Genomic DNA, 14371 nt, shown 5'->3' on the forward strand with positions numbered 1-14371 from the left:
CATTACTCACATGTTGTACTATATACAGCATTGAGAATGAACTACAGCTGTGTACACTGATGTGGATGAATTTCATACCTGTCAGTGAAAGAGGCAAAGCACAATTGAGTGTATTTGTTATGAGTCTGTTTATATAAAGTTCAAAAACAGACAGTACTAATCTATAGTGTTAGGAGATTGGTTTCCTTGGGAGGACAGTAACTAGAATAGGGCCAAACTAAGGATCTCTGGGGGACTAATAATGTTTTCTATCTTGAGCTGGGTGCTATTTATTTGGGCATATTCAGTTTATTAAATTCCAACTTTCATATGAAAGTGCACAACTAGCCGGGCGCTGTGGCTCAAACCTGTAATCCCAGCACTTTGGGAGGCTGAGGCGGGTGGATCACGAGGTCAGGAGATCGAGACCATCCTGGTCAACACGATGAAACCCCGTCTCTACTAAAAATATAAAAAATTAGTTGGGCATGGTGGCACATGCCTGTAATCCCAGCTACTCAGGAGGCTGAGGCAGGAGAATTGCCTGAACCCAGGAGGCGGAGGTTGTGGTGAGCCGAGACCGTGCCATTGCACTCCAGCCTGGGTAACAGGAGCGAAACTCCGTCTCAAAAAAAAAAAAAAAAAGAAAGAAAGTGCACAACTGCCAGGTGCAGTGGCTCACGCCTGTAATCCTAGCACTTTGGGAGGCTGAGGCGGGTGGATCATGAGGTCAAGAGATCGAGACCATCCTAGTCAACATGGTGAAACCCTGTCTCTACTAAAAATACAAAATATTAGCTGGGCATGGTGGCGCGTGCCTGTAATCCCAGCTACTCAGGAGGCTGAGGCAGGAGAATTGCCTGAACCCAGGAGGCAGAGGTTGTGGTGAGCCGAGACCGTGCCATTGCACTCCAGCCTGGGTAACATGAGCGAAACTCCGTCTCAAAAAAAAAAAAAAAAGAAAGAAAGAAAGTGCACAGCTAACATTTGTGTACTCACCTTTATGAAGATCATACTTTAAGGAAAAAAATTCAAATGAGTAAAAACCCACCCAAAATTTAAAAGAGGTGGGAACTGTTGCCAGAACTTTTAAGTGTTGGTGCCTTTGTGGGGTAAGCTTGGGGGCCACTTTACTTTATAGTATTTCAAATAATTTAAATTCTCTGCATAAGTAAATGCTCAGAAAAAAAGAATGTTAATATTTTGGAAAAATTATCAAGAAGTATGAGTTAATATTTTCACAAGCTCTTCCTTTATTACTTTATTATTCATTCTCTAATTTTTTTCCACTTAGTTTTTTTTTTTTTTTTTTTTTTTTTTTTTTTTGATGCAGAATCTTGCTCTTGTCCCCCAGGCTGGAGTGCAGTGGCAGAATCTCCCAACCTCCGCCTCCTGGGCTCAAGCGATTCTCATGCCTCATCTTCCGGAGTATCTGGGATTACAGGTGTGCACCACCACACCTGGCTATTTTTTGTATTTGTGGTAGAGACAACATGGTTTCTCCATGTTGTCCAGGCTGGTCTTGAACTCCTAGCCTCAACTGATCTCCCTGCCTGGGTCCGCCAAAGTGCTGGAATTACAGTTGTGAGCCACCATACCCCGCCTCCACTTAAGTATTTAAAAATTACTTAATTTAATTTTTAAACAGGCCAGGTGCAGTGGCTCACACCTGTAATCACAGCACTTCGGGAGGCCAGAGGCGGGAGGAACACTTAATCTCAGGAGTTGAAGACCATACTGGGCAACATAGTAAAACTCCTGTGTTCGTAAAAAAATTTAAAAATTAGGGGTGGAGGCGTGTGCCTGTAGTCTTAGCTGCCTGGGTAGCTGAAGCAGAGGACCACTTGAGTCCAGGAGTTTGAAGCTGTCGTTTGAGCTGAGTATCAGCTGAGTTTGAGCTGATATTCCACCACTATGTTCCAGCCTGGGAGACAGAGCAAGACCCTATCTCAAAAAAATAATTAAAAAGAAAAAATTTAAAAATTTTTAAATAGATATGTCTTCTGGTAATCCAAAACTCCAAAAGAAAAAGAGCATACAGTAAAAAATATCTCTCCTCTTTCCCTCAGTTTTGAAAAATTACATGTTCTTAAAGTTAGGAATTATACTCAAAATATCTTTTTTTTTTTTCTTTTTTTGAGACAGAGTCTTGCTCTGTTGCCCAGGCTGGAGCGCAGTGGTGCAGTCTTGCCCCCCTGTCCAGGCTGGAGTGCAGTGGCACAATCTCAGCTCACTGCAACCTCTGTCTCCTAGGTTCAAGCAATTCTTGTGCATCCACTTCCCACGTACCTTAGATTACAGGTGTGTACCACCACGTCCAACTAATTTTTTTGTATTTTTAGTAGAGACAGGGTTTCAATATGTTGGTCAGGCTGGTCTGGAACTCCTGATCTCAAATGATCCGCCTGTCTTGGCTTCCTAAAGTGCTAGAATTACAAGTGTGAGCTGCCGTGCCCAGCCCCCTACCACCTTTTCTTTTCTTTTCTTTTTTTTTTTTTTTTGAAACAGAGTCTCACTGTTTCACCCAAGCTGGAGTGCAGGTAGCACAGTCATGGCTTGGCTTGGTTCACTGCAGCCTTGACCTCCCAAGGTTAAGTGATCCTTCTCCCTATGCCTCCAAAGTAGCTGGAATTACAGGTACATGCCACCGTGCCCATTTAATTTTTGAATATTTTACAGAGACGGAATCTTGCTGTATTGCTAAGGCTGGTCTTGAACTCGTGGGTTCAAGGGATCTGCCTGCTTTGGCCTCTCAAAGTGTTAGGATTGTAGGTGCAAGCCACTGAACCAGCCATACATAAACAAAAAAAATTTTTTTAGACAGAGTCTTCCTCTGTCACCCAGTCTAGAGTGCATGATGCAATCTTGGCTCACTGCAACCTCTGCCTTTTGGGCTCAGGCAATCCTCCCACCTCAGCCTCCTAAGTAGCTGGGATTACAAGAAAAGTGGGGGGTTTTTTTGTTTGTTTTTTGTATTTTTAGTAGAGATGGGGTTTTGTCATGTTGGCCAGCATAAAATATCTTTTTAATATCAGGCTTCTATAACATTTTAAGATGTTTTAAATGAAATTGTCATATCCTGTATTGTACTTTTAACTATTTCAGCTCATTTTAGATAACTTTCAGGTAGTTTATTTGTAAGGGTGTGAAAGCTACAATATCCAGAATAAATTCTATATTACACAATTGTGGCTCTTGTGTTTATAGTCCATCAGGAGAATACAGTGCCCATATTGGCCTTGTTAAGAAAACATCACAAGAAAATGGTCACTTCGTCAATCCTGAGATTTAACTTTAGGTGCCACTCTTGTCTGTGCTGCTATCTTACATTGGGAGACTGTGACATACTGTGTTACTCTTAATGTCTTTACTAGTCAATGATGAATCTGGTCGAGATCCTGAAGTCAGTGCCAGGGAGCACATGAGTTCCAGCAGCTCCCTCCAGTCCCGAGAGGAGAAGCAAGAGCCTGTTGTGGTAAGGCCTTATCCACAGGTGCAGATGTTGTCCACACACCATGCTGTCGCATCAGCCACACCTGTTGCAGTGACAGCTCCGCCAGCACACCTGACGCCAGCAGTGCCACTTTCATTTTCGGAGGGACTCATGAAGGTAATGGAGAGGGTTAAAACTTCACACTGAACCAGAGCTAAAGACTGACTAATGTTTGTAACAATTTGCACAAAATCTTAGGCTGTATCTTAGGATCATATTTCATTTTTTCTTTAGTGCCTATGAGTTAGCTTTTCTCTGTAACCTAGCCCTGATTTTCTACAGTGCCTCGTCTTGTGCTGCTGAGCAGTTGGCATCACAGGATCTTTGCTGTTACCATTTTTATATTGATATTATTAAACTTACTGGCATATTGAGTTAGATACAATCTTGGAGAGGGACCTTCTTTTTTTTTTTTTTTAAGCCAGTCAGATTCAGCAGTGGGGGCTTAATGACTCTAATGTTTTTTGTTTTGTTTTTGAGACGGAGTCTTTCTCTGTCATCTAGGCTAGAGTGCAGTGATAGGATCTTGGCTCACGGTAACCTCCATCACCTAGGTTCAAGTAGTTCTCCTGCCTCAGCCTCCCAAGTAGCTGGGATTGCAGGTGGGCGCCACTGCACCCAGCTAATTTTTGTATTTTTAGTAGAGACAGGGTTTCACCATGTTGACCAGGCTGGTCTTGAACTCCTGGCCTCAAGTGATCTGCCCGCCTCCGCCTCCCAGATTGCTGGGATTACAGGCGTGAGCCACTGTCCAGACGACACTAACGTTAGTAAGTTATGATAACCCAGTATCATGGGGCCAACTGGAGTGGCACTCTTCTTTAAGGTTTGTTTTAATGACTGGTTAATTTGGGGGTTTCTGAGAATATTGCTTGTGCATTACCTTGGGGTTATGTTTCAGTTACTGGGAGTTTTGTTTAATCCACCCAAACTTGGGAGGCAGCATCATGTAGAAGAAAGGGTGTGGGCTGTGAGCCATGCAGCTCTGGGCTTTATTCCCAGTTCTGCTTCTTAACTGTGTGCATGGCTTTGAACGAGTTAGTTAGCCTTGCTTTGTATGTTTCTTCATTTGTGAAATAGAAATGCTAGTACTTCAACAGAAGCACTATGATGCGAATAGATAAAATGTATAAAGCTTGTAGCATCTTTCCTGCCACTCTCCAGATTTGATTTGTGTACTCTTATTTGTGGACTGAGATGCATTACCAGTATGAGGCCATTGATATGTTTTGTGTGGTTTTCTCTTTGCAGCCACCCCCGAAGCCCACCATGCCTAGCCGTCCCATTGCTCCTGCTCCACCTTCTACCCTGTCACTTCCCCCCAAGGTTCCAGGGCAGGTTACCGTTACCATGGAGAGTAGCATCCCTCAAGCTTCAGCCATTCCTGTGGCAACAATCAGTGGACAACAGGTTTTTCTTCCTTTTAATTTGCTGATTTTCAAACTGAAATGCCAAACTGTTGATCAGGATTTAGTGAATGCTAGCAGTATATTAGGCACAGTAATAAAAAATTAAATAGTCACCAAAGCTGCAAGGGAAAATAGTAGGTTTGAGAGAGAAGGATAACTGTAGGGAGTAGAAGCCAGTATCCATAGTGATCACTTAGCCAGAATTTATTGAGCAGCTACTATATGCTCGGCTCAACCCTCAGTGTGATATATAAATCTAGGTAAAATAGTCTGTGTCCTTGAGGAGTCTGGAGTCTGGTTTGTGTTTGGTTTTAGTGTCAAGAATAGCCTCCTGGGGGTAGTGGTGGGAAGTGCTTCTCTCTGGTTTCTCTGAGGAGCACAGATGTGCATCTCATGGGATACTGATAGGTTACCTCAAGCAGATCTCCAGTTGCAAATTTTTTTTTTTTTGAGACAGAGTCTCTCTCTATCACCCAGGCTGGAGTGCAATGGCATGATCTTGGCTCACTATAACCTCTGCGCCCCGTGTTCAAGCGATTCCCTCGCCTCAGTCTCCCGAGTAGCTGGGATTACAGGTGTGCACCACTATGCCTGGCTAATTTTTGTATTTTAGTAGAGACAGGGTTTCGCCATGTTGGTCAGGCTGGTCTCCAACTCCTGACCTCAGGTGATCCACCTGCCTCAGCCTCTCAAGTGCTGAGATTATAGGCATGAGCCACTGCACCCGGCCTTAGTTGCAAACATTTATTTTGAAGTCTCCTGTTTTAAGGTTTTTTTGTGAATTTTTGCAATCCTACTCTGCTGTGTCCTTTTTTTTTTTTGAGACGGAGTTTCGCTCTTGTTACCCAGGCTGGAGTGCAATGGCGCGATCTCGGCTCACCGCAACCTCCGCTTCCTGGGCTCAGGCAATTCTCCTGCCTCAGCCTCCTGAGTAGCTGGGATTACAAGCACGCGCCACCATGCCCAGCTAATGTTTTGTATTTTTAGTAGAGACGGGGTTTCACCATGTTGACCAGGATGGTCTCGATCTCTCGACCTCGTGATCCACCCGCCTCGGCCTCCCAAAGTGCTGGGATTACAGGCTCGAGCCACCGCGCCCGGCCTTGCTGTATACTTTTTATTAAATGTTTTAAATTACCTGGGGAAAAAACTAAATCTAAAAACTTTACCTTCACATTTTCAAGAAAAATGTATCTCCCAAAGAGGTGTACTGTGTTTTTTCCTTTTGTCATACTGCTGAGTACTCTCAGAAGTACCAGAACCCTTAGCTGAGAAGCACTGACCACTGTGGTTTGGGAGAATTTAAGGGACATTTCAGGGTTGAGCTGAAGAACTGGTAGGGGAGCACCTGTTGGATGCTAGCTGACATTTACTTAGCAACCACAAAGCTTAAAGAACGGATGGGTGCAGCAGTACGTAAAGGAAATAGTGAGAATGGGAAAAAATAAGCATTTGTCCAGGATAGAGAAAACAAGTGTGAAAGCTAATATTGCAGATGAGAGTTTCTAAAAGTAGGTATCAAAATATGTTACCGGTTATTATTTGGGCCGGCAGCAGTTGTGGGGTCCTCATACTTCTCACATGCCTGTTACACAGTATAGCTTGTAAAAGTAGCTCAGGCTAAATGTCCTTAGCCCTTTCTCTTGGGATACTCACTATCTAAAAGGAACAACCTGACCCACATTTGGAGGCAAGTGACTTCCTAGAGGCAATGGCTAAGACCAAACATGTGAAAATAACATTCTATCCTCTTTCTTTCAGGGACATCCCAGTAACCTGCATCACATCATGACTACAAATGTACAGATGTCTATCATCCGCAGCAATGCTCCTGGGCCCCCTCTTCACATTGGAGCTTCTCATTTACCTCGAGGTAAAGGCTGTGGATTTTGTTCAAACTCTCGAAATGCAGTAGCAGATATTTATTTGGTAAAATATGTAACATAGAATGTATCTAGAATCAGCTTGTTAAAGTTGTAGGACAACAGTCTGCAGCACCTGAACCAAGTAAATCTCTTTTATTTCAAAAGAAAAAAAGGCTGGGCACTGTGGTTCATGCCTATAAACCCAACACTTTGGGAGGCTTAGGTGGGAGGTTCACTTGAGTCCGGAGTTTGAGACCAGCCTGGGCAACATGGCAAAACCCTGTCTCTACAAAAATATAAAAAATTAGCCAGGTGTGGTGGCATGCGTCTGTAATCCCAGCTACTCAGGAGGCTTAGATGGGAGGATGGCTTGAGCCCCAAAGGCAGAGGTTGAAATGAGTTGGAATTGTGCCACTGCACTCCAGCCTGGGTGACAGAGCAAGAACCTGTCTCAAGAAAAAGAAAAAAGAATTGCAAGACAGTAGAAATAAACTTGGAGCGATGCATGTTTTTAGCGTGGTATGTGTGATATGTGCTTATTATTGTTGCTTTACAGGTGTGTATACTTACGCAATTAAGATGTTTGATAGGTCTAAAATGGTCCTTTACATTGAGAAACTCCTCAAGCTATGGTAATCTCAACATGGTTTTTATTATTATTAGACTGCGTATGGTCCTCATTTTTAATAGTCACAAATATTAATACTGAATATTTTTAAAGTTCAGTGATGATCTTTACTCAGTTTTGTAACTTACATAGCAGTAAGATGATGATGATAATAATTATTTTTTGAGACAGGTCTTACTGTGTTACCCAAGCTGGTCTCAAACTTCTCAGGCACAAGTGATCTTACCCCTTTAGCCTCCTGAGTGGCTAGGACTACAGGTGTTGAGCCACCACACTGGCTAAGATTGATTTATTTTTACCCTTAAGTTCTGTAAGGTAATAAATGAGTTTTGACTAGAAATTATTACCTTTTATTGGAGAGTGTAAAACAATTGGCAAAATCAAGTTAGCCAACACAAGACCAGGTTTGCTTGGTTATATCAACTCAGTGGTTCTCCAAATGTGGTTCACAGGCCCTTATGGGGGTCTGCAGGGTCAAAACTGCAGGGTAGGGTTAGGGTTAAGGTTAGGGTTCATAATATGTCCCTTTCGCAATGTTGACATCTGTTCTAATGGAACAAACACAGTGGTAGGCAAAGTGCTCAAGCCCTTGTCACAGCTGAGGCAGCGGCTGTTCGCTGTGTGCTTTACCACTGTGTGCACTTGCGGTAACACAACAGAAACAGAAAGCAGCAGCTAGTTTCACTTAAGATTGTCTTTGAAGAGGTAATATAAATTATTACTTAATCTCCTGAATACACATTTTCTTCATTTTCTCTGTGATTAAATGGGAAGTATACATGCCATACTTCAGCTCAGTACGGAAATGCTATCTGAATTTTAGGAATTATGTTGATTATTTTCCTAGGGAATATAACTAGAATAAATATAATAAATACTTTTTTTTTTTTCAGGTGCAGCTGCTGCTGCCGTGATGTCCAGTTCTAAAGTGACCACAGTCCTGAGGCCGACCTCGCAGCTGCCAAATGCTGCTACTGCTCAGCCAGCAGTACAGCACATCATTCACCAACCAATCCAGGCACGTCAGAGCCTGGGGTGCATTAAGGGCCTCATTGGAGTTATTCACTCTGCCAGGCACTGGGCACATCTTGACCTCAGGGACTTTTTGTCTAGTTGCCCAGACATAGGGAAATTTGAAAGATGCACAGTGTCATGTGGCAGTCTGTAAGAACACAGAGGAGAGGTGGTGGAAAGGCCTCGTGTTGGAAAGGCTGTGCTAATGAGGATGCAGAGAGTGAAGAGGAAGTGAAGGGGAAAATGAACAGTGGCAAGGAAGGGAGTGATAGTTGTAGACAGCAAGTAGTAAAGGCCAGCTAGGATTGAGAGATTTTAATTTGGATAGCGGGGGTCTGTGGATTCCTGAAAGTTATGCATATATGTATGTTTGTTTCAAGAAGATGGTCCATGCCTTTCAGCTTTTTTTCAAGGAAATCTATGGCCTCATTACTACTGAAGTATAATGTATTTGCAGGAAGTACAGTATCTGTAAATTGGGTTCTCTAGGATATAGAGTATAAACTATATACTGTATATAATACAGTAGTGAGAACCACTGTGTTTTTTTGAGACAGAGTGTCACTTGCCCAGGCTGAAGTGCAGTGGTGTGATACCAGCTCACTGCAACCTCTGCCTCCCGGGTTCAAGCGATTCTCCTGCTTCAGCCTCCCAAATATTTGGGTTTACAGGCTTGCACCACTATGCCCAGCTAATTTTTGTATTTGTAGTAGAGACAGGGTTTTATCATGTTGGCCAGGCTGGTCTTGAACTCCTAACCTCAAGTCATTTGCCTGCCTCGGCCTCCTAAAGTGCTGGGATTACAGGTGTGAGCCACCATGGCTGGTCAAAGATCGTTTTTGTTTTTTTAACATAATGGCTCTATGTATCATTGAAGTAATTGTTGTTGAATGATGAGATTAGGCCATTGCAGTGGTTCACGCTTGCAGTTCTAGACTTTGGGAGGCTGAGGCAGGCAGATTGCCTAGGCTTAGGAGTTTGAAACCACCCTGGGCAACATGGTGAAACCCCATCTCCACTAAAATACAAAAATTAGCCAGGCATGATGGCATGCGCCTATAATCCCAGGTACTCGGGAGGCTGAGGTGGGAGAATCCCTTGAGCCCAAGAGGCAGAGGTTGCATTGAGCCAGGATTGTGCCACTGCACTCCAGCTTGGGGGACAGAGTGAGACTCCATCTCACACAATAGTAATAATAATCTAGCTGAATCATGTGCAGGAGGTCTGTCCCCTTAAGCACTTTTAAGGGGACAGACAGATGTGCGAAACAACTGGGGTTAAGATAATAAGGAAGAGTATTGAATATGACACTAGGTAGTATCTACAGTTTTCAGGATAAAATAAAAGACCTTGCTGGCCAAGAAAACACAGTCAGAGGAGTATTAGGCCTCCAGTAGTATACACGATATATATGAAGGGATAGAGGAGGACGAGAACCAAGAGGGAGCTCCCGAGTGAGGAAGCTGGTGCAGTAGCCCTGTTGTGAGACACGCAGCTGCACATGGTAGGAGCAGCAGGTAAAAGGCTACAGATGAAAAGCAAGGATGAGGAATGGGTAAAGCTTGGTTTAGATGCAAGTTTCAAGGTTAAGAGTGAGGGAAGAATCAGAGCTCAGGTAATTTGAAGAATAACGGTGGATAAGTGAATGAAGTCCGTGTGGAGCTTATTTTTCAGAGGAACATTCCACACATAAATGTGATAAGGGCACTCTGTCCATATGAAAACGTACAGAAAGCATGTGGGCACCCTGAACTGTTACCTAGAAAAGAATACTGTTACCCTGAGTTGGCCTTATACTCATAAACTTAAATGGTCTGAGAGATAGTAGGCCCTCTGTGGAAGGTGCTGGGTTGGATGGAAGTGTAAAATGTTTACACCAAGACCAACAACAGACCTGTGGCAACTCTAGATTGAAGGGTGAGAGCCCAGTGGCACCAATAATAGGGCAGAATTTTGACTCCAATCATATTTGCACAGGAGAGACTCGTGTACTGTTCAGTCAAAATGGGTTTTATTTTTTCAAAACACTATTTTAAAAGTTATCCTAATAAGGGATATTTTTGATGATTCAGAGGTTCTTTTTTGTTTTGTTTTGTTTTGTTTTGATGGAGTTTTGCTCTTGTTGCCCTGGCTGGAGTGCAATGGCATGATCTCAGCTCACCGCTACCTCTGCCTCCTGGGTTCAGCAGTTCTCTCATCTCAGCCTCCTAAGTAGCTGGGATTAGAGGCATGCACCACCACGCCTAGCTGATTTTTTTTGGTTGTGTTTAGTAGAGATGGGATTTCACCATGTTGGCCAGGCTGGTCTCGAATTCCTGACCTCAGGTGATCCGCCTGCCTCGGCCTCCCAAAGTGCTGGGATTACAGGCATGAGCCACCGCACCCAGCCTGTCTCTTGGTCTTATAACAACCTATTTGAAAAGAGAATTCCTTCATTGGAATGGTGAGAATTTATTTTTACTTGAACAGAAACATACTTATCTGTGGGCTCAAGTTTCAAATTACACATTTAGTATTTGGCTTCCTACATTTCCTTTTATTTTTGTTTTAATCAAACTGTTTTTTCTCTTGGTAGTCTCGGCCGCCTGTGACCACCTCCAATGCCATCCCTCCTGCTGTGGTAGCAACTGTCTCGGCCACCAGAGCCCAGTCTCCAGTCATCACTACGACAGCAGCACATGCTACTGATTCAGCACTCAGGTATACACAGGAGTATGAAGTTTGAGCCTTCCTGCCATCCTCCTCCTTCACTCTTTTTTCCTTTATTCATTCATTTCTGTGAATATTTATTGAGTGGTGCTTTTTTTATTGAGTTATATAGTGCTCTAAATCCTGGGGCTAAAGCTGTGAACAAAGAAATTCCTGCCCACACAGTGTTTCTGTTTTTAGGGGCTGGAGATGCAATAAATATGTGACTTTTTGGATGGTGAAAAGTGCTTTGGTAAAAAATAAGGGTAAAGGGAGTAATAGGGTGGGTGGTGCAGGGGATTTACCATTTCATATAATGTGGTTGAAGAGGGCTTTGTTGATAGTAATACATTTGAGCAGAAAATAAGTGAGCTATATGGTTATCTGAGAGAAGAGCAGTCTAGGCAGTGGGAACAGTAATTGCAAAGGCTCTGAGACAGAATTGTGTTTGCTGTTTACAAGGAGCATCAATTAGGCCAAGGTGGCAAGAGTTTAGGGGAAGTAGCAGGGTCTCCAGGTCACATAGGCCCTTAGGAACCACACTAAGAACATGGACTCGGCTGGGGCATGATGGGAAGCCTTAGCAGAGTTTTCAGCAGAGCAACACGGTGATCTGAAGTTTCACTTGGCTCAGCCTGGTTGCTAGGTAGAATAGGCTGTGGAGAGGCAAAGTTAGAGGCAGAGATGTAGAAGGGTATGGCCGGCATCTAGGAGAGATGAAGGTGGATGTAGAAAGACATAGTTAGATTGTGGGTAAACTATTACTAGTTTTTGGAGATAGGGTCTCGCTCTGTCACCCAGGCTGGAGTGCAGTGGCACAGTCATGACTCACTGCAGCTTCAAGCTCTCAGGCTCAAGTGATCCTTTTGCTTCAGCCTCCCAAGTAGCTGGAACTCCAGATGTGTGCCACCACACCTAACTAATTTTTTTATTTTTTTGTAGAGACAGTCTCTCACTTTGTTGCCCAGGTTGGCTGCAAACTCCTGGACTCGAGTGATCCTGGATTCGAGTGATCCTCCATCTCCCTAAGTGCTAGGATTACAGGCATGAACTGCCTCGCCTGGCCCTGGGTAGATTTTGAAGGATAGAGTCAAGAAGATCTCTGGCTGGTCCGATGGTAGTGGGTTATCAGAACTTATTAACATTAGTGTCACTAAAGTTGGTATACAACCCCCCACTCTTAAATTTGACTGGCTTTAAAAAAAAAAAAAGATTTCTGAGGAATCATTGGGGCATGGGGTGGGGGGTCTGGGGTGGTGTGAGAGGAGAAGTGGAGTCAGGATTATTTGCCAGTGCTAATTGGTCTATATATCTAACAGGGTGGAGGAGAGTGGGAGGTTTGGGAGAGGAGTTTTATACTTTGATTTTAGGCATTTTAAGTTGTGATGGCAAGATACAGTTGCTCATGCCTGTAATCTCAGCACTTTGGGAGGCTGAGGCAGGAGGATCACTTGAGTCTAGGAGTTTGAGACCAGCCTGGGCAACATAGGGAAATCCCATCTCTATAAAAAATAAAAAAGTAGCCAGGCATGGTGATGTGTACCTCTAGTCCCAGCTACATAGGAGGCTGAGGTGGGAGGATTGCTTGAGCCCCAGAGGCTGAGGCTACAGTGAGCTGTGATTGTGTCACTGCATTCCAGCTGGGGTGACAGAGTGAGACCTCATCTCCACTACCCACCCCCACGCCCAAAAAAGAAAAAGGATTTAGGCTGGTTGCAGTAGCTCATGCCTGTAACCCCGTGCTTTTGGAAGCCAGCGTGGGAAGATCACTTGAGGCCAGGAGTTCCAGACCAGCCTCAGTAACATACCAAGATCCCATTTCTTTAAAAAAAAAAAAAAAAAGATAAGTGTGGTGGCATGTACCTATAGCTCTGGGTACTTGGAGGCTGAACTGGGAGGATCATTTGAGCCCAGGAGTTAGAGATCACTATGAGGTATGATTGTGCCACTGCTTTCTAGCCTGGGCAACAGAGTGAGATCCTGAAAGAAACCAAGATTTGCAGAGCCATAGAGGGTTAAAGTCTGGTTGATGAGGGATGATCTTAAAGGCTTTTTGTGAGTGGCACAATCAGGGATGACATCATGGTGTTTTTCCTTATGATCTTTAAGTCATTATGGGAAAGTTGGGGAGGGCAGTTGATTCTTGCCATTGGAATATGGAGGGAAGGGAGCCTTTGGCAGTAGCGCAAACCAGAAGGGATTCACTGAATCAAAGCAAGAGTAGTGGGCATGGAGAAAGGAACTGTTAGAAGCTAGCAGGGTACCACTAGGACCTGAGTGTCAGCTGAAAGTAGGGCAGAATGGCGAGGAAGGAAGAGGAATCGGAGGTGCCTCTTTGGTTTCCTCCTTATTTATCCTGGTAAATGAAAAGGAAAACAAGGTAAGGAAAGCAGATTTTAGAAAAGCTTGAGCTGTGGGAGGCTGAGTTTATCTGTGGAACAACCAAGTGGCTTTTGTTAGTGTGTGCTTGAAGAGATGTCTGTGCTGGAGATAATGAGTTTAGGAGTGATCAGTGCATGGGCCACAATGAAAGCCTCAGGTGTCTCTCCAAGGGTACTAGAGAGTGAGAAGAGGACCTGGAACAGAACTCTGAACAAAATTATGTTTAAATGAACCAGTGCCTGGAACTTACCTTTAGCTATTAGCTCCATTATCTATTTGTGTGACATTAAGCAGGTTTTCAACTCCCCGATCCTTTGTTCTCTCTTCCATAAATGGGATAGTTTACTCTGTGGCAGTTATTAATAAATATGTTGCCTGAGGTACAAAGAGACAAAACTACCCAACATAAAAGCAACTACTTGGTACTCATTTTAACTTTATAAAAGTTAATATATTCAGATGGTATGAGGAAATTCACAAGGTGTAAATGGGTATACAGTCATCTCTATCTTGGGGTCTTGGCTCCAGGAACACCTGCAGATGCTGAAATCCAAGGATGCTCAAGTTCCTTCATATAAAGTAGCATAGTATTTGCATATAACCTACGCACCTCCTCCCATGTATTCTAAGTCATCTCTGGCTTACCTACGGTGCCTATTACGATGCCTACACATCACTTCATTCATGTGGATTCAGTGTAGTACTTGGTGCTCAGCCAATTCAAGTTTTGCTTTTTGGAATTTGGGGGAATCGTTTTCCCCCTTGAATATTTTCAATCCATGCTTCATTGAATCCACAGATGTGGCACCTATGGATACTGAGGGACGACTGTATGATGAAAACTAGGGGTAGGCTTTTTATTTTTAATCATATTGTCAAAGTAACTTTTCCATTGTGTTGAATGTTTTAATAA

General features: G+C 43.5%; 1 protein-coding gene across 16 annotated transcripts in view; it reads left to right on the forward strand.

Moving 5' to 3' along the window:
- Positions 1 to 14371, forward strand: part of SAP130 (Sin3A associated protein 130) — a 90428-nt gene that overhangs the window by 7220 nt on the left and 68837 nt on the right. For all 16 annotated transcript variants that reach the window (XM_039480001.2, XM_039480003.2, XM_039480006.2 and 13 more), the window contains exons 3-7: positions 3354 to 3589; positions 4724 to 4882; positions 6643 to 6754; positions 8268 to 8392; positions 10964 to 11088. In XM_039480001.2, coding sequence (XP_039335935.1) covers positions 3354 to 3589; positions 4724 to 4882; positions 6643 to 6754; positions 8268 to 8392; positions 10964 to 11088 — 757 coding nt within the window. The remainder of the gene's footprint in view (positions 1 to 3353; positions 3590 to 4723; positions 4883 to 6642; positions 6755 to 8267; positions 8393 to 10963; positions 11089 to 14371) is intronic.

This window comes from Saimiri boliviensis, chromosome 5 (assembly GCF_048565385.1).
Source record: "Saimiri boliviensis isolate mSaiBol1 chromosome 5, mSaiBol1.pri, whole genome shotgun sequence".
Classification (NCBI taxonomy): domain Eukaryota; kingdom Metazoa; phylum Chordata; class Mammalia; order Primates; family Cebidae; genus Saimiri; species Saimiri boliviensis.